Here is a 20858-nt window from a genome sequence, read left to right on the forward strand (position 1 = left end):
TGCAAGAGTACAGAGTTCATTTCCCGGACAAGTTGTGGATTTGTAGGGAGTACTGGTTACTTGTTACCTATGTTCGGTGCTTCGCATCACCATTCCTCACAATAATATTACTTGTAAGCAGACTCAATCAGTGTTGTCAAATAAAATTTTAGTAATGATAGAAATGTTGTACATTTGTGCTGTCCAGTGTAGTAGCCACTACCACACATAGCTAAAGAGCAACTGAGAAACTGAACTTTAAATTTTATTTAATATTAATAATATAAAATGTAAATAGCCACATGTGACTATTATCTTGGACAACACAACTTTATATATTATACTAGAGGCCCAGTGCACGAATTTGTGTATGAGTGGGGTCCAGCCAGCCTGGCCCCAATCAGGGCGGATCGGGCTGGGCCTGTCAGGAGGAAGAGATGGCAGGAGGTTGGCTGGCCAGCCTGCCCTCCCTCCCCCCATCGGAAGATCAGGGCCTGTCTGGCTGGGGGAAGGGGCTGCTTCCAATTGGGGGTGGGGCCAGCCCTGCCCCCGAATGGGGTAAGAGGTGCCAATCAGGGGGCCAGTGGCCTGGGGGGGGGGCCATGGGTGGTTGGCCAGCTGGCCCTGCCCCTGATGTGGTGGGGGGACCAATCTGGGGTGGGGCCAGGTGGGGGAAGGGGCTGCAGGAGGTTGGTGGGCCAGCCCCGCCCCTTATTGGGGTGGGGGGGTGATCAGGGGTGGGGCCGGCTGGGAGGAGGGGCTGTGGCTGATCAGGGTGGTGGGGGCCCATCAAGGGCGTGGCCAGCTGGGGGGAGGGGGATGCAGGAGGTTGACCAGCCAGCCCCAACCCCTATTGGGGTGGGGGGTGCAATCAGGGGCAGGCTGGCCAGGGAGAGAGGGGCTGTGGGCCTATTGTGGTGGGGTGGGCTGATCGGGGACAGGGCTGGCCCAGGGGAAGAGAGGGAGCATTTGGCCATAGGCCCGCTCTTGATCAGGGTTGAAGAGTTCAATCAGGGGCCAGCAGGCAGGGGGGAGGGGCCTCGAGGTTGGCCAGCTGGCCCCACCCCCTGATTTGGCCCATTCGCTGGCCACAGTGGGCGTCATAGTGATCGGTCATTATGGCCATTACGGTCGCTGTCTTTTTATATATATATAGATAAGGGACTACTAATTTGTTGGGCAAAAATTCAGTACATGCTTGGAGATGTTTAGTGATTCATTGGATACAGGTCATAAGCTTGAGAAGCTATGGAACAAACATGGTGTTATGCTAATTGAAGCACAAAGTTTTATGCTAATATTGGGTAAAAAGGCAACGTTAGTTTTTTCCCTTAATAAAGTCAAGGCTGTAGAATGGTCTCTCCTGGGAAGTCTAGTAGATGTTTAACTTCTGTCCAGGAGAAATATTCTTCAGCAAAATCCTGAAAGCAGAAAGAGGGAGGAAGTCTCAGTGAATGCATTTCTAGGAAGGATGAAGTGAAATGGAGGTGGAGGGAACTTTTAGGGGGAAAAGGTGTTTACAGCTTAGTGTAATGAAAAGAGCCTACCTAAGAGTCTGGAGACATTAATGATCTATTAACATAGGATTTTACAATTTACAGAGTGAATTCACATTTTTTATTATTTTTGTTTTTGTTCACTTGGGCCTGGGGTGGAACTAAACAGTTTTCTCCATTATCAGATCTTTTGCCAGAAGGTCCATGCTTAGGAGAAGAAAGAAATGAAAGATCAAAACCTAATTTAAATGGCTAAGAGATGTCAAAATTGGACTAAAGATTCAAATTACAGAGGCCCAGTTGAAAGTAGTTAAGTATTTTGGCCAGCAGGAAAGGCTTTTTCATGAGAGAGAGAGAGCACTGGCAGAGGCAAACAACACTTTAGTGTGAAAATGGCAGTACTGGCTACAAGACAGAGCTGAGATTGGCACAGATTTATGGAGCTCAAGCTTGGTACAACAAGGAAAGCCAGAGGTGCTGTGGGTTCATTGACAGAGTTGTTTGGGAGCTGAGGCCTGGAAGAACTAGACCACCTAATTTAATATATCTGCTTGGCAGGGCTTCAGTCATCCTCTTCTCTAAGTAAATAAGCTAAGTAACTGATTGAAAAGAAAATGCTTTAGGGAACAACTAAACATCTGAGCAACTATGGAAGTACATGGGCCATGAGGTGCTCAGCTATGAACTATTTGCTAGGAGGTAGGAGCTGTAGTCTTTGTACTTTTCCTTCTGTACATTAGACATATGGCACATTCTAAGTGTGCTAGGGCCTATGGATAGTCTTGCAGGTAGTGATGTGCAACATCCCTTTAGCAGTCATCAACTCACAGTGCTTTATAATCAACAGGTGCTCTTTTTCTGTGAACTTGACAGCTTAGTGTAGTAAAAAGATAACTGGTCAGAGCCATTGAGTGTTAATAATCCATTAACATAGGCTTTTACAACTAACAGAGGGCTTTCCACAACAACAGTTAACAACAGTAACAACAACTATAAGCATGTGTGTAGTACAGGGGTGGGCAAACTTTTTGACTCGAGGGCCACAATGGGTTCTTAAACTGGACTGGAGGGCCGGAACAAAAGCATGGATGGAGTGTTTGTGTGAACTAATACAAATTCAAAGTAAACATCATTACATAAAAGGGTATGGTCTTTTTTTTTTTTTAGTTTTATTCATTTCAAACAGGCCGTAGTTTGCCCATGGCTGGTGTAGTACCTTAAAGTTTACAAAGTGATTATGCGAAGTTATTGAGTAGAACCAAGAAGCAAACCCAGATCTTCTGACTCCTGATCACAGCCTTATAAACCTCAGTATTTCTGCCTAAAATACAGAGAAAATACCCATTGTGTGTATCTCATCAAGCTGTTTTAAGTTCATGGACAGAATGTAGAGCATTTTATACATTTAAAACTAATGAAGCAGAAGTGATTACATCACATCTGTTATGTTCTGGCATTGTAGGTATGATGAGCTCTAGTGAAAGCTTTTAACCAGAATTATGCAGACTGTCATGGAACCTAAAGGGTTAAGGTTTTCTACCTTTATTGAATTGTTATTATTGTCTGATGGCCCTTTGCAAACTTCTGAAACTAGACTCATTTCTGAAAATCCAAATGGAGGAAAATATAGAATTCTTATTTCCACAGATTCTTATTTCTCTCAAATCTTATTAAAATGGTAGGTAGAGGCTTGAACAAAGCCCAGGGTCTCAGTCTGACCCTCTAGATCAGTGGTTCTCAACCTTCCTAATGCCACGACCCTTTAATACAGTTCCTCATGTTGTGGTGACCCCCAATTGCATTGTTACAAATTGAACATAATTAAAGCATAGTGATTAATCACAAAAACAATATGTAATTATATATGTGTTTTCCGATGGTCTTAGGTGATCCCTGTGAAAGGGTCGTTTGACCCCCAAAGGGGTCGCGACCCACAAGTTGAGAACCGCTGCTCTAGATGTTCATTATTGGGTGCTTCAGAATAGGAAAGTTGCTTTCTTTATAGCAGGCACAAGCAGGTCAGTTCTCTTGGCTATCAGTTCTAGAGGAGAACTTTAAGAGTTGTTCCCCCAGCAGGATCAGTGATTTAACAGACTGCCTTTTGTTTTTACTATGATAGACCTGGCTCTTCAGGACTTCCTTTGTCTTTCAAGGCAAAGATAGGCTGGCTAGTTTGAAAATAAAACATAAAAGAATATACATTGGTTGGCATTGCTCAGTGGTTAGAGAGTCGGCCCACACACCTATTTTTTCCTGGTCAAGGGCATGTATCTGGGTTGCAGGTTTGATCCCTGGCCCTTGTCGGCCCCCATCTGGATGCATGCAGGAGACAACCTATTGATGTGTCTCTCACATCAATGTTTCTCTCTCTCTCTATCCCTCCCTCCCTCTCTCCCCTTCCCTTCCATTCTCTCTCTAAAAATTAGTGGGGGGGATATATCCTCAGGTGAGGATTAACAAACAAACAAACAAAAAAATCCCACACATATAAAGCAATACACAAGCCTGGTATTCTATGTTGTAAGAAGCTGCTTTAAAATAATGTCTTCCACTGATCTCTTTGGACATTAATGAGTCACATACAAATAAAATGATTTTTATTGCCCTTTTCTTTTTCTTCTCATTTATTTATCTTTGGCAAAATAAGGACTCTAATGCCAAAGATGTGGGAGCCATCAAAAGAATATAGCAAGTATAGGGAGAGTGAGCACTATAGAATTAGAGGGAGGGTACCAGACCTGATGGCTAGCTGAGCTCTTTACCAGGTCAAATTAGTTCACAAACCTTTAACAAACACTGCATTTTTTAAATTCTTGCGAGCCATATTTAATTGTTGAGTTCAGACTTTGAGAAGTTCATTTCTGCATAAGTTTGGTGTCATTGTTTGTTACTCTTATTGCCCCTACTGAGTTCCCAAATATGTAGGTCACCCTGGAAACCTGCACTGTTCTCCTGGGTACATCTCTCACTATTCCATTCACCAGATTGGTTGTAGTGGGCAGGGGACTCTTGAATCTGTCTAGATATCAATTTTTGTACTGGAACTTTTATCTCAGCAGCTATGGCATCTCTCCATTTAGTTCAACACGTGCCTATAGTTTTAAGTTTCTTAGACACACAAAAGAAATATAAGTTATGTTTGCTGTACCCTGGGAAGCATGCAGTCATATTGGGAAATGAGAAATTCATGAAAAAAATAAACTAAGGTAAATGTGACTATGCCTAAATATATGGTACAAGTAGTGAGTGCTATAGGAAGCCAGGAAAGTGAAAGATGAACTTGGGCCAAGGAGTTATGGAGTCATTTCTGGAGGAGATGGCACTTGAACTAGGCTGCAAAAGTTTAGGTGGAAAGGAAGAAGAATGGCATTCCAGGTTGGGAAACTGGATGATTAAAGGCCTAGGGAAAGGAATGAATATGGCATATTTCAGGAAATAGGGTGGACATTGATCTGTCTGGAGAGAGGCTTCCTGTTGAGAACAAGCAATGTGAGATGGTTAGGTAAACTGAATGGACTTAAATTCCAGAGAACTTAGAATGATAGCTGAGAACTTAGACTTTATTCTGTCAGGTCATGGGGATTACTGATTACTTTTTTAGTAAGGAAGGGACATGATGAAAGCAGTGGTTAAGATGATTGAAATTGTAGAGGAATGTAAACTATGTTGGAAGGGGGTTGCCAAAAAGTACAGAGTTACTTTTAGAATCCAGGAGTGATAGAATAAGGGGCAAAATAAGTGATGATGGAGAGAGTGGGTAACAGAGTCTTAAACCAGAGACCTTTGAAGGGAGAATTGGAACTTGCTGTCTGGCTGTGAGGAGGGGAAAGAAAGGAAAGGATCAAGCAGAACTCTGAGATTTGAGCCTGTAGCCAAGAGAACGGTGGTACCAAGGTTAGAAACAGCAACACTAAGAAGGGAGACTAGTTTAGGAGGGTAGCTGATGCAGACTATGTCTAGGTTGAGTTTGATATTACAGTGAAAAAAACAGACTGTGCGTCTATAGATGGCTTTTGCAGGTCCAGAGTCCCTTATCTGCAATTCTGCAATTCAAAGAGTACTGTAAACTGAAAGGCAATTTTATTATTTTTTGGTAAATTTGTGGCAAACTGATTGGCAACAAAACCTGGTGTGGCTCAGTTGGTTGGAGCGTCTTCCCATGCATTGAAGGTTCTTGGGTGCGATTCCTGGTCAGGGCACATACCCAGATTGCAGGTTTGATAGCCGGTGGAGGTGTATGTGGGAGGCAACCAATGTTTCTCTCTCACATCAATGTTTCTCTCTCCCTCTCCCTTTCTCTTAAAAATAAAAAACCATATCCTTGGGTGAGGATTAAAAAACAAAAACAAATACCTGGTCTGAATGAACATAGGGATTATTTGTAGTCTTTATTCCATTTATTGTGAATATTCATACTTTTCATTACAAAAACTAGTTTAACAGATTAACCCTAAATCTTAGTGACTTAACACAATATTTCCAATACAGAGAAGGGGAGGATAGGATTCCTCAGTCACTTAGAGACCCTAATTGAGGTTGGCTTCACTGATTTGGAACATGTGGCTGTCGGGGAAGATCATCTGAAATTCAGTTCTGTTCCCAACTCTTGGTCAGAACAAGACACAAAGCCCAAAACTAACTTCAAGAGAGGCTAAGCAATGCAGAGGAGTATGCGAGATACCTGTGAGCATTCTACCTCTGCCATGTGAGTGCTGCCCCTCCTCCTGGGGGGAGGTGTCAAATAATAAAAAATACATAGAACATGTACCATACTACCTCTCTAAATCCAAAAGTGCATTCTGAAATACTTTTGGCCCAACAGTTCTGGCTAAAGAATAATGGGCCTGTATTATTATTTATTGAGCACTTATGATATATCAGTTCTCATACTTTTATCAGTTATTTCATCCAGTTCTTTTGATAGTTCCATGGGATAGATACTATCACTATTCTCACTTTATAGATGAGAAAACTGAATCACAGAGAGGTTAGTAACAGGTTCAAGGTCACAGAGCTAAGAGGTTGTAGAGCCAGGGTTTGAAGCTAGTGCTACATTCTTCTTCTTTATTTTTTTTTTAAATGTTTTTATTGATTTGAGAGAGAGAAAGAGGGAAACATCGAGCAGCTGCCTCCCACATGCACCCTACTGGTGATTGAGCCCACAACCTGGGCATGTGCCCTGATCAGAATTAAACCGGCGACCCTTTGATGCGTGGGACGACGTTCAACCAACAGACCTACACAGGCTAGCACTACATTCTTAACAACATATCTGCCTTAGATATGTGGAAGACAGATGAATGTGGGTTTTTATTTTATTTTAATTCTTTATTGTTGAAAATATTACATATGTCTCCTTTTCCCCGCATTGACCTCTCTCTGGATGAAGTTTTGCTTGAGAGATTGGGGCTGAATATAGAGATTTTTTATTTCTACTGAGGAGAAGATGTGAGGAGGGATCAATCCAGAGGCCAAAAGTCCAGATATCAGGACAGGTCTTGTGCTGGGGGAGGGGTGGGAGAGGAAATGAGGAAGAGGAACCAACAAAGAAGCAGAAGTGGTTAGAGTGGTGGCAGGTTCCTTGGGCTGGGATAGAGTCACAGAGGCGGGGGGGGGGGGGGGGGCGGGGGGGGGGGGCGGGGGGAGAGAAGCTCATGAAAGGGGACTTGGCCAGTTTGAAATGCCTCAGAGAGGCAAGGAGAATGTTTGGTGGGAAGGAATTGAATTAAATTATCTTTATCTGAACTTTCCTTATCCATGGCTTACTCTGTGAGCCTGAAAAGGGAAACTCTGATTTGGGAATTTGGCAGATTTTGGCACACTGTGTGGTGGTATATGGAAGTCGGTCATGAATGTGCTCTGAAAGGCTGTCATCACATCAGAGAAGGGATTCAGAGCACTAGGCTTCTTTACTTACACTGCTTACTAATCATATGCTTGAGTAGGAGTGATCTGTAGTTTGGAGCAAAAGTTTAATACCCTTTTCAACTAAATGCACTAATTTCTGACTAATAGAATAGTGCTTAGATTATGAATGTATTTGGTTCCCTCAGTCCCAATGGACTGAGGGGATTCCTTCATAGGTGCATCTAATTATTATCTCAGTTTTAAAATGAGAGCTGTTGTTACATGCTTGTTATTGCTATAAAAATTAGATAAAAATCAACAGAGAAAACTAAACCTAAGGACATCTGGATGAACTATGGACTTTAATTAATACATCAATATTGGTTAACTAGTTATAACAAAAACAAATGTTCCATACTAATATAACATGTTAATAGTAGGGGAAACTGTAGAGGGGGGGTATTTGGGTACTCATTACTATATCTGTTCAATTTTTCTGTAAATCTAAAACTGTTCTAAAAATAGAATCCTATACATAAAATGGTAATATGCTAATTGACCCTCACCCCATCGCAAAGATGGCGGCACCCACAGCCAATAAAGAGGGAATATGCTAATTGCTTCCCTGCCCTCAAAGATGGCAGCACCCACAGTCAATAAGGAGGGAATATGCTAATTGACTGCCATACCCTCAAAGATGGTGGCGCCCAGTCCCCTCAGCCCTCCTGGGGCAGCAGGCGCCTGCCTCTGGACTCCCTCAGCCCCCCAGCTGCCCAGGGCTGGCCCGAGGCGCAGGCAAGCCTCGGATGGCCAGTCACTATGAGGCACACTGACCACCTCTTGGTCCCTCCCCCCAGCTGGCAGGCTCCGATCGCCTAATGGCGAATGGGGAACTGAGGGGGGGTGGCAGTGGGGGATAGGTGGTGACGGGGGGCGGGGCCGGCTGTGGGCAGTCGGGGAAGATGGCCCTGATCACAGGCCAGGCCTAAGGACTGTACCTGCACACGAATTCATGCACTGGGCCTCTAGTCTATTAATAAAAAATAATAATGAAAGACTACACCAAGTTATCCTGGACTGTGAGCAGGAGGAGGTGAAAGGATGTAGTAACTTACCTGCAGGGACAGACAAGACTGCAAACTGGTGAGCACTTGGAATACTCCAGAGCCAGTTGTAGAACTAGAGATAGTGGTAAGCTAGAGAGGGCATGTCAGAGCCCAGCAGCAGGTCTCAGGCACCATGCTTTGGAGAGCTTTTGCTTCAGTAACTGTTTAGTGTTTCAGGGGAAGAGAAAAGAAGACAGTGAAAAAACTGCTGTCACTTGTTACAAACCTTGAATCTACAGGATAATTTTCTTTCTTTCTTTTTTTTTAAAATATATTTTATTGATTTTTTACAGAGAGGAAGGGAGAGAAATAGAGAGTTAGAAACATCGATGAGAGAGAAACATCGATCAGCTGCCTTCTGCACACCCCCTACCGGGGATGTGCCTGCAACCAAGGTACATGCCCTTGGCTGGAATCGAACCTGGGACCATTCAGTCCACAGGCCAACGCTCTATCCACTGAGCCAAACCGGTTAGGACTACAGGATAATTTTCTTTGCAGCACCACCTCCCCTCCTTTCTGCTACACATACACATATCTTTACCCTCACCTAGAATGCAGACCTGGTGGGACACAGTGCCTTACCCATTTACCTCCTCCATCCCCATCTACTCACAACCCTAACCACAACCCTCCCTACTGGTCCCCCAGTTCCCATAGCTTGTTTCATGATTGGTACCAACCTCCTGGTTCTGACTCCATTATTACCCTAGATATGGGGAGCTTTTCATCTCCTCCATGAGTTCCAAAAAGTAATATTACAAATGATCATTTGACAGTTTCCTTCTTTCAGTGCTCCCATTGAAGCCCTGCATCTGTGAATAAAATAAACCTCCTTTGCCTATGTAATGCTTAATTTGTAGCATAATATGGTAGTTAAGAGCTGGTCTTCCTCAGTTCAAATCCTGCCTTTTCTTTTACAAGATTCATGACCTTGAGAGAATTTATTTAATTTCATTGTAACTCGGTTTCTTATATAAAATAGGGATAATAATAGTACCTGTTGTGAGGGTTAGTTTAATTGACATATGTAACACTAGAGGCCTGGTGCATGAAATTTGTGCACTGTGTGGGGAGGCACCTCAGCCTGGCCTGCACCTTCTCACAGTCCAGGACCCCTCCTTCCTTACTGCCCGCCTGCTCACTACTCCTTACTGCTTCACTCACTGCTCCTTAGCGCTTCTGCAGAGGCAGAAGAGGCTCCCACCACCGCCGCTGCACTTGCCAGCTGTGAGCCTGGCTTCTGGCTGAGCGGCCCTACCCCTGCGTTGAGCCTCTGCCCCAGGTGGTCAGTGCGCATCATAATGACCAATCGTTCTGGTCATTCTGCCATAATGGTCACTTAGGCTTTTATTATATAGACTAGAGGCCCGATGCACAAAATTTGTGCAAGGGGCTTAGCCCTCGCAGCCCCGACTGCCTTGTCCCTCATGGTCCCGGCTGCCTCAGGACCTCACGGCCCTGCCCCCTGCCCATTGGTTGTTCTGGAAAGTCATTCCACTGTCCAGTTAATTAGCATATTAGCTCTTTATTAAATAGGAAGGATTATATAGATAGATGCTTAGAACAAGTCTCAGTATATAGTAAATGCTCAAAAAATGTTAACTATCGTCATATGTTATTCATGATGAAGTGGTCCATATGTTATATTAAGGATGAGAGAGCTATATTAGGGCTGTATTGGGAAGAATTGTCACATACAGACCTATTCTTCAGGGAAGCTATGGTCTCCACTGTTTAGTAGGCGACCTTTTCAGGGCCATTAAGCTCTCTGGCCCCCAGTTTTCTTGTATTTAAAATAATCCGAGGATGGAAAGCTTATATTTTAATTCAGTGATTCTCAAGGTGTGAATTAGGGACCTCTAGATGGTTCCTAAGACCCTATCAGGAGTCCTTGAGGTCTAAACAATTTTCATAATAATAATACCAAGATGTTACTTGCCCTTTTCAGCCTCATTTTCTTAAGAATCTAAAGTTTTCCACAGGCTACATGATATCTAATATTGCAATATATACAAAGCAGAAGCTAATATGAGACGTCAGCTGTCTCCTATTAAGCCATGCATTGAAAAGATTTGCATTCTCTCACTAAACCCTTTTTAAAAAAATTTTATTTATTTGCCAGGAGCCGGTCCATCCTTGCTGTTTCAAGGGACCTGGCATATATGGCATACGGTTCTTAATATGTTTGCTCACCTTCTTGGCGCTGTGTTTTAACCAAGGTCACCTCTCCCAGAAAGGTTGAATCCCCAAGTAGGGATTTTCCCCTGAAGTTAGGGAGGGAATAAAACCCCTCAACTAAGTGCCAGGCGGGTAATTAATCACTTTAACTATGAACAATCATGCTTAAGCTACATAATCTTTACTCCCCGGAATGGAGATAAGAAACACCCTAGCCTTTGTAATAGAGATTGACAGGATTAAAATGAACTGGTATAAATACAGATGTAACAAGACAGCAAGACACAGGGCTTGGAAGACAGGACCAAGAGAGACAGAGCCTAGGCACAGAACCTACACAGAACGTTCTCTAGAGACAGAAGAACTTCGCTGGCGAGAGCATGCCGGAGGATCCTGGACAGGGACTGGCCTCGGAGCCTGGAGGTGGAGCCTGGCGAGAGAGCATGGCAGGGGATCCTGGACTGAACCTGACTGCGGAGATTGGCAGGAGAACCTGACTGGAACCTGGTGACCGAACCTGGCTGGAGAACATCTCAGACAGAACCTGGCTGGAGAACCTAGCGAGGGAACATGGCCACAGAACCTGGCTGGAGATCCTAAGCAGAACCTCTCTGGAGATCGAGACCAGAACTTGGCTGGAGATCCTGGCTAGGCTGCTGATCAACTGAACGCTGTCTCCGTGTCATTCCTTCTTCGCCGACTCCGTCTACACCTTTGGGGACCCCTGGACCTGCTGGGGTTGGACCCCGGCATTTATTGATTTTAGAGAGAGAGGAAGGAGGAGCCAGACAGACAGACAGACACGTCGATTTGTTCCACTTATTTATGTATTCATTGGTTGCTTCTTGTGTGTGTCCTGACTGGGGATTGAACTCGCAACCTTGGCGTATCAGGACAATGCTCTAACCAACCGAGCTACCCAGCCAGCTCTCACTAAATTTTTAAAAAACATAGTTATTTTTTAAAATAAAAAATGTATTTATGTTAACATGTAATGGTTTTTTATTTTAAAATGAAAAAAAAATTTTTCTCAGTTTTAATTTCTAGTATGGAAAAATTAGATATAATTTACATAAACAAAGATCTTTGGGGTTCTCCACAATTTTAAGAGTGTAAATTAGAACCACTGGTCCGGTTCTTCAGTGGACTGGAAGAGAATTATAGGCCCCTAATCTCTTGGGAAGAGGAAGTCCTTATGCATCCATTCTACCTTTCAGGCTCGTCCTTTTTTGTCTGTTCTGTGTTCCTCATCTTCAAATGCTTTGAAAGCCTCTACTTTCTTCTATGCCATTCTATAAATGTGTCTTTCTCAATATGATCTTCATTGATTATGAATTCTTTCTCTTCTCTATATTATTTGTTGATTTCCTAACAATCTTACTTTTTCCCCCCTCTATATCTGTTGTTCTGTCATAGCTCTTCCCTTTTCCTTTCATTTTTAACTCCCACAAGTTGTTTGTTTGCCCTTCACAATATCTCTTACTCCTTGATTTGTTCCTTAACATTCTAACACTTCTACTTCCTTTTATTTCTGATATTTACACTCAACTTTGTTCTCTAATTAATCCATTTAATAAATATTAAGCACATATATTACATATTCCCTTGATTGTCTCCGGGGTACAGAAACAAGATAGATGTGATTCCTGTTCTCCCAGAGCTTATAGGCTACCCATGATGGTCATTTAGGATAAAGCTGGGGGCAGTTATAAGGTAATTTGTCCAGGGTTCCACGTTATCCCCCTGGGGGTAGCCTTGAGAGGATCACAGAAATCAATACTAGCAGTAGCAACCATTTATTGCATGTCTACTGTATATCAGGCACTTTACTTCTATTATCTTATTTAGTTCTCATAGCAACTCTGCAAATTAGACATGTTTAGCCCCATTCTACAGATGGAAAAAACAAGATTCATAGAGGATAAGTAACTTGCTCATAGCTATATAGTTAGGAAGTGTTAGTACTAAGATTTCTTTTTCTGTTCAGTTACATCAGCCAAGAAGGAACGGTATCCTGGCCAGGAAATTATATGGAGGGATGAAATGCCAGAGCATAGCAACTAAGCTGGGGCAGCCGCCTAGGGATCTTGTCCCAAGAGCTTTGTTGCCCCTGAGATTAGAACTGGAAGACAACTACTGATTGGAAAGGGGAATACCCAGGGGGTAGAGATGCTGGAAAAGGACATCAGGGATATTTGCTTAATGTTGCCAAATGACTGCCTATTGCTTACCTGGGAGTAACACATGCCAGAGTACCCGCTAACTTGTCTGTCATTTCTTTGGCAGAGTGACGTCAGAATCAAGTTTGAGCACAACGGGGAGAGGCGGTAAGTCTGCTTTCTGATTAGTGGTTGTGTCCCTGGAGTGATTCTTGTGGGGTCACTGGCTGGACAGTGGGGTTGATTGGACATAAAAGGTAAAGTTTCACCCTTGGCTTGGTCTACCAATTGAACCTTATTTCTAGTCTATATGGAAGCCACTTAAACTGATGTTTTACTCTCCTCTTATTCTGCTACTGTGAGATCTACCAGTTTACGAGGGGAGGAAGTCAAGACTTCAACCCTTCTCAGAGTCATAACTTCCAGACACTCTGACACTGTACCATTTGCAACACATTAGAGGGAGTTTAGGATTCTCCTATGATGTGCCATTACCTTCCCTGATAGAGTGGCCCTAATTTTGTCCATGTCAGAGGCCAGGGTGATGAGTTGGAAGTTTTTTTATAACGTCTAGGTCATGGGAAGCTCCACCAAGTCCCTCAGATGTGAAGGAGTTCAGATCATTTGAGAACAAAAAAAGAGGGAGTTTTTCAGTCTATATTCCCTTACCTTATTAGGGAAGTGAAAGTAATATTACAAAACCCTGATGTCCTTTTCTCCATTGTCAATATTTAGTTTTTTGGGGTATTTTTGTTGTGTTTTTTTGTTTTGTTTGTTTTTGGGGGGGAGGGGGTTGGTAGGAAGTTAAGGTAGATGTTCTTAGTGAAGAAAAATATGACTTCACTTAATTTCTCATGTTATTTAAAGAAAAACTTCTAAAAGCCATAGAGAACTCTGGTCACGGGATATTTGGGACCCTGTGTGTATGTATGTGCATAAGTGTGCCTTTCATATCTGTCTCCCACTCTGCCTTTCTTTCATTGATATCGCCCATTTTTCTTTGCTCCCAGCATTTGGAGAGGCGAAGAGGATACTACTGATAAGTATAAGGTCCCCCTACTTTACAAGTCCCTCCAGAGGACCTTAGTTTCTCCAGACATTCTTAGTATTGGCACCTCTCTGCTGCTGGCAGTTTTCAGTCCACTTTGAAGCTAGCTCCATAGGATATTTGTGGCTATAGCTCTTCCTTAAAAAGATACATCTACAAGCCCACAAAGTTGTCAGAGCCTGCCTGGTGGAAACATTTTGCAAAGAGTGGGTCTGCAGTGCCATAATCTTACTGCTGCCATGTGGGTACTACGGCTCTTCCAGGCCTGGAAGGAGGAAGGCCTTCTGAGCCCTGTCACCAGCTGCTCCTCTTGTGTCTTGCCAGTAGCTGGGAAGTTAAATTGTCACTTCATTATTGCTGCTTTTCACACTTCTAACCTGACTGGGTTTTGGAAGCATGGCCAGACTTGCAGCCCAGAGTTTTCAGTAGATATGAAATCAAAAGCTCAATTGTGTTGGAGCCTAATTATGCAGTTATGCTCTCCTGAATTCCTGTTCCCAAAGTGGTATGCAGTTACAGTGAGCAGACTTACACTGAGAACGTGTATGTGTTTAGTTTCAGAGAAGCTGCCAGATCGAAACCACAAATATTTAAGGTGGTCAGACAGGAATGGTCTTCTGAAGCCCTGAGCCAGCAGAGCATTGGTATCAAGGTTTTGAAAACTGCATTCTCTTTTTATGGAGCTGTTTTCAGGAGCCATGGCATTTCACTGTTTGTGTACTATGTGTGGAAATGAGGACTTTATAAAGTTGGTGCAAGGAAGCCAAGTTCAAGGTGCTTTGTGCCAGACAACTCTGGTTTTGTGTATTTCATGTCTTAGGATTTTGTAGAGAATGTTATTGTGAGCTTTCTTTACTTTTTACAGGGAATATAGACAGTATCTATCTAAATAGTCCCTTACAGAATTAAAATTTATAGAAAAAAAGAAGTAGTGGCTTTTTCCATTCATGCCAAGTATCCATTCGGGAGAGCTGACTTCCCCTTTGCTTTGGAAGTTTGGGGCCCAAACTCCTGACCTTTCTCCCTCTTAACCCCAAGAGGGCAGAAGAGGAGGCCTGTAGATTAGGATCTCCTTCCCTTTGAAAACCTTCATGTCTGGATACTGGTGAGATGATTGTTATGGGTGTTTGATCCCTCTTTGAAACACTGGCCTAAAAATGCTTGTTATTCACTGGGTGGGCAGCAGTTTAGATCTTACCAACTCTGGAAGTCCTGGTTTCTGATCCTGACCAGGCTTTCGGGCTGCTCTTGAGGGTTTTGAATGGCTTGTCTCCAGGGCAAATGCAGGAGAAATTATCTCTGAGCCATCCTTTTCTCATAGTGTGCTGGGGACATTTGAGTGGTCTTCTGATATTTTATTCAAAAAGGCTGGCCCCTTTTGAACTGCTGAGGTCCTAATGAAGAGGCAGGGGTATGATTTATGATTAGGAATTTACAGGAGTCATTCTCTCAGGCTCCAAAAAACACTCATATCTAGGTAACCCATCTCTAGATAGCACCCAACAGGATCATTGCTTGGGACAGATGATTTAAGGGAAAAAATATAAGGATTACAATATGGTTGGATTTCCTGGTGGATATAGACTAATATATTCAGCAATATAACTTCCAACATTAAAGAAGTTAATCTGGTTAGATTTCATTAAAATCCAATAGCATAGATTCCTCTTTCCTGTGTCTTGTTGCTGCTTCTGTTCATACCTCTTCCCCCTCTGGGGAAGCAGGAAAGATGTGAAAGAACAACACACTGCTTCCTCTCAGCATGGAGGAAGGCAAGAACTGTAGAGGTTCCATGGCTGAGTACTTTCCTCCACCACATGGTAGTTAGATTTCATCTAGCCTAGACCTATTAAAAGATGAAGGAAATTTTAATATGCATTTTTCCCATCACAGTAAGCTTCTTTTCATGTGTTTATTAGCCATTCATAACTCTTCTTTGAATTGTCTCATCATACTTTGCCTGTTTTTTAATTGGATTTTCTGACCTTTTCCTATTGATTTGGCAAGTATTTTCTCCAAGTTTGATGTGTGTGTGTGTGTGTGTGTGTGTGTGTGTGTGTGTGTGTGTGTTTTAATCCTCACCTGAGAATTTTATTTTTTTTTGAGAATATGTTTTTATTGATTTTTAGAGAGAGTGGAAGGGAGAGGGAGAGGGAGAGAGGGAGAAACATTGTTGTGAGAGATACACATCAATTGGTTGCCTCCTGCACGTGCCCCGACCAGGGCCAGGGATTGAGCCTACAACCGAGGTATCTGCCCTTGAATCAAACCCGAGATCCTTCAGTCTGTGGACTGACACTATCTACTGAGCCAAACTGGTTAGGGCGATATTTTTTTAAACTTTGTTGATGATTTATTTTGTCATCAGAAGTTTAAATTTTGTTGTCAAATCTGTCTATCCTTTTGGTCTTCTATATTTTATGTCATAATTAGGAAGTCTATCCCCATGCTAATATTTTTTAATCTATATTTTCTTTTATTTATATATAAATATATATTTATTTAAATATATATATATATATATATATATATATATATATATATATATATATAAAGAGTATATATATGAGGTTCTCTCTGATATTCTCATCTGCTTATCTCTTGGCTTATTTTTGTTTTAATTTAAGTTTCAGAGTATTATGTTGAATCCATATGAAATTGCCTCTTTAGGACTATCAGCAGTATCATATAGTTCATCCTAATACATTCATTAAAACTTTTTTTTTAAATATATTTTATTGATTTTTTACAGAGAGAAAGGGAGAGAGATAGAGAGTTAGAAACATCGATGAGAGAGAAACATCGATCAGCTGCCTCCTGCACATCTCCTACTGGGGATGTGCCTGCAACCCAGGTACATGCCCTTGACCGGAATCGAACCTGGGACCTTTCAGTCCGCAGGCCGACGCTCTATCCACTGAGCCAAACCGGTTTCGGCAATCATTAAAACTTTTTAATGAAAATTTCAAACACACACAAAAGTAGAGAGAATATTATACTGAACCTCCATGGACGTGTCACCCAGCTTCAGTATTATCAACATTTTGCCAGTCTTGTTTCATCTTTTCCCACTTTTAAATTTTGCTGTGCTAGTTAAAGACAAATCATGTTAACACCTGTATAATCTTAACAAACTGTACAACTAAGTGGCTTCTAGTATATTCGCAGTTCTTACTGTATCCTCCATTATAGGAATTGTTCTTGGAACTGACCAAAGGAGTCTTTCTAGAAGAGCATCAATATCAACACTACTTACATGTCCACTTGTGTGGCTGGCTACTAAACTAATCAGACATATAACCAACTCAAGGGAAATTCCTGTAACTCTATGGTAGGAAATCTCGATTCTGAAGATAATCAATATTGAGATTCCTATGACATCTCAAAAATGAGCAGTGGAAAAAATCTTTCAAGTCTGAAGTTGAGTCACTTAGGAGTTAACACCATGGTTTTAGGACTGCTGCACCAATCTCCAGGTTTTCTTCCTAACAGGAGTATTTGGAACATAGGTTTTAAATCTAGGTGTCCTGCTATGATACTGAGCTGTCATTGACAGAAAAATCTAAGCTGAAGTGGTAGAGCAGTGGGTGGGACTAAGCAAATACTTTGCTAATACTACTAGCAAACCTGAAAGATGCTTAGAGGAAGAGTGAAAAAATACAGATAGATAAGAGAAGAAAAAGAAACAATAAAGAAAAAGGCAAATTGTGTCCTAATTGGAAAAAAAAAACCAAAACACAAGAAACTCATCAAAAGTCATAGCTTTCTAAATCCTACATTAAAATATGCAATTAACCATGCTTCCTATTCCTTTTCAGAATTATAGCATTCAGCCGGCCTGTGAGATATGAAGATGTGGAGCGCAAAGTGACAACAGTGTTTGGGCAGCCTCTTGATCTACATTACATGAACAATGAGGTGAGAAAGTAGATGGATGATATGGGGACAACAGTAGGGACAGCTGCCTACCTTTTTCCTCTCTGCTTAGCTGAGGATTTCCTGGTTTGTTCTTGTAATATCATCATATGTTTTCACTTTGTGGAGCTTTTTTTCTTAATTCCAATAACTCTGGTGGGTTTTTTTGTTTTGTTTTGTTTTCACTATATGGGGAGATTACATAGCTATTTTCATTTCCCTTGCTCTTTCAGTGCCGGTAGCTCTAATACTCCATGGTGGAGTCAGGTTTGGTGTCAGAGCCAGGTCTTATATTGTCTTCTTTACATTTTGGAGGTGATCTTTTTCTTTCCAGCACAAACTTAACTAGAAGCAGAGGAACTGGGAAGGGGAGAAAACTGGTGGGTAGAAACTCTATTAACAGTCATAAATGCCGGATTCTTCTCTCAGAATTTAACTCCTGATTGTAGCTTGCTTCAAAAGTTAGCACGTACTTCAACGATTTCTTTGACTCTTTCTCCTCGAGCTACCTGACCAGGGCAGGAAGGAATTTTTTTTTTAAATATATTTTTATTGATTTCAGAGAGGGAGAGAGAGAGATAGAAACATCAATGATGAGAGAGAATCACTGACTGGCTGCCTCCTGCACGCCCCCTTACTGAGAATTGAGCCTACAACCCGGGAATGTGCCCTTGACTGGAATTGAACCCGAGACCCTTTAGTCCGCAGGCTGACGCTCTATCCACTGAGCCAAACCAGCTAGGGCAGGAAGGAATTCTTTTGATTGTCAGTTAGTTGGCTGCTTTCCCAGCTATAAGAAAGGTACTAGAGGCTGCAGTCTGTTTAGACTGGTGCTTTGCATTAGTCTGAAAGGTAACATGTTTGTGCCTATTAAAGAGAGTATGTCTAGAGCAGTGATTTCCCACCTTTTTCAGCTCATGACATACATACAGTAATTACTAAAATTTTATTTTATTTATGTTTATATATTTGTAATAATACTTTTATTAATATATAATTCACCTACCATAAAATTTACTCTTTCCAACCCTGCTATGTGGTCTAAATTTGTGTCCTTATTTAAGTAACAGTTTTCATCTTCTTCCAGCCTCCTTCCTCCAATATGCCTTTTCTTCTTATTTTGTTAATGTCAGACAGGATTCTACTGCTTAATTTGGAAAGAAATATGGGGACTATAGCTGTTTGGGGGCGGCCGGTGACTATAAATAACACAAGAGATCTGTTTTGAGCAGTGAAACGTTTTAAAATTGAATTGCAGTGATGGTTGCACAACTCTGTAAATTTACTAAAAATTATTGAATTGTACATGTAAAGAAAAGAAAATATCTCTATAGTTTCAATGTGATCTTTTAAGACCCCATAGTATCCAATGAGATTGTTTTCTTCCAATTTTATTTTTGTTTATTTTGCTTATTTCTGCAAACTAAAGACTTTTATATGATTTCCTTTTTTTGTGTCCTGTGTCACAGCTCTCCATCCTGCTGAAGAACCAAGATGATCTTGATAAAGCAATTGACATTTTGGATAGGAGCTCCAGCATGAAAAGCCTTAGGATATTGCTGCTGCCTCAGGACAGAAACCATGTAAGTAGCCCCTATCATAGCCTGGCAGCGGAAAACAAAGCTTGCTGTCCTTCAGTTCACCTTGCTTCCTTGACAGAATTTTGTGTTCCTCAGCCACTACTAAAGTGAAAACGTAAGCATGGCCACAGTGTCAGTAGCCAGCTAGCCTTCTGCATTTGATTTCACTGTGAAGCCAGATCGTCAGTGTTAAAATTGCAACTAAAGGTTACTTCACTTGTGGTGTGGGAGGAAGGAAAACATTTTATAATAAAGGATATTTTTTTCTCTATATTTATGTCCTTTCAATTAGATTTGGACCCTAACAAGAAAGATTTGATTAGTGTGGGGGGTGCTGATAAACAAAGGCTACTAAGGATTCAAGACTCTCATGCTTTATAAATCCCAGCTCCTCAGCAACTGTGCCTTTCTCTTAGGACACATGTAGGAAATAAACTTTTCCTTCTCTTCATTGGAAAAAAGGCCATTGGGCTGTAGGGCTCTTGTAACTTACTAGCTGCTGCCTTACCAAATGGCAGGCAATCAACAGGGACCGTCAGAAGTGAGGAGTTATTCTTTATGCAGTTTCCTTTCCTAAAGGGTCTCTGAGGGACTACGTTCCACAAGAATGCTTGTAAACTGGGTCTGGCTTCTAATCACGGATTCCTCTACCAGTTTTCTTCAGATGCATGTTCCCAATGGTTTCTTGGCACTCTTTCCTTCCCTTATGCTTGAAGACAGCCAACTGTAGACAGCTGACATGCTGTATGAGAGCCATGGGTGCACTATACCAGGACAGAATTTAGATGGAATGGTGCTCAAGCATCTGCAATGGTGACTTCAACTCTACTGATGGAAGTAATCTGGTTAACAAAGGGGGTGTGCAAGTTAATGAGTCGATTGTGGATCCTCATCTGAAAGTGAACCCAAGTCTTAGAATCCTCCCCACAGGGAGTTTTTCTTGTAGTGATTCTCAGAGTCTTGGTAGGCATCTGAACTGGTCCTTCCACTTTGAAATTCCTTTCTGTTGCACCTCTGATCAAATGAGCATACACCTTCTCCAAAGGCTCTACAATGTGGCTAGTTAGAGAAATTGTGATTTGGTGAATCACTACCTCTGGTTCCACGGTGTCTTTCTGGTATTTTTAAAAGCCATGGCTGCGGCACAGCTGCCTGACTAACTTGTTCCTGGGTGAGAGTGAACAGTGGTGAGGCAGGAGTGGGAGGGACAGAGCTGCATTGCAGCTGCAACCATGTCTTCCTCTGACCATTTTTTTTTTTAAGAGACATATGGGGTTGAACTGTCCTACTAGGAGGAGACAAAGGATAATGCAGTTAGGGAGCCTTAGAATTAAGAGGACATTTTCTGATATTACAGACGTGTCCTTGTGCATGAGGATTGGTCTTCTCTATCCCAAGTGTGTCTTTTTTTAAAATATGTTTTGGGAAGTATTCTGAAGTAAAAATACATACTTTATTATTTCATTTCTCTATTTAAATTACTCACCTGCACCTTACAGTTCTTCCTTATTGCCTGTCATAGATCTACATTTAGCCTAGCACCCAGG

At 41.9% G+C, this 20858-nt stretch overlaps 1 protein-coding gene and 1 pseudogene across 8 annotated transcripts in view; one reads left to right on the forward strand and one right to left on the reverse strand.

Annotated features, from left to right (window-relative positions):
* Positions 1-20858, forward strand: part of MAP3K3 (mitogen-activated protein kinase kinase kinase 3) — a 61145-nt gene that overhangs the window by 11704 nt on the left and 28583 nt on the right. For 6 of the 8 annotated variants that reach the window (XM_059669916.1, XM_059669917.1, XM_059669915.1 and 3 more), the window contains exons 3-5: positions 12896-12936; positions 17635-17734; positions 19201-19314. In XM_059669916.1, coding sequence (XP_059525899.1) covers positions 12896-12936; positions 17635-17734; positions 19201-19314 — 255 coding nt within the window. Of the gene's footprint in view, positions 1-12235; positions 12323-12895; positions 12937-17634; positions 17735-19200; positions 19315-20858 lie in introns of all 8 variants that reach the window. The other 2 variants (XM_059669918.1, XM_059669920.1) reach the window with 2 other exon arrangements.
* On the reverse strand, positions 20109-20446 carry LOC132218569 (small ribosomal subunit protein uS10-like; annotated as a pseudogene).

This window comes from Myotis daubentonii, chromosome 16, assembly GCF_963259705.1.
Source record: "Myotis daubentonii chromosome 16, mMyoDau2.1, whole genome shotgun sequence".
Classification (NCBI taxonomy): domain Eukaryota; kingdom Metazoa; phylum Chordata; class Mammalia; order Chiroptera; family Vespertilionidae; genus Myotis; species Myotis daubentonii.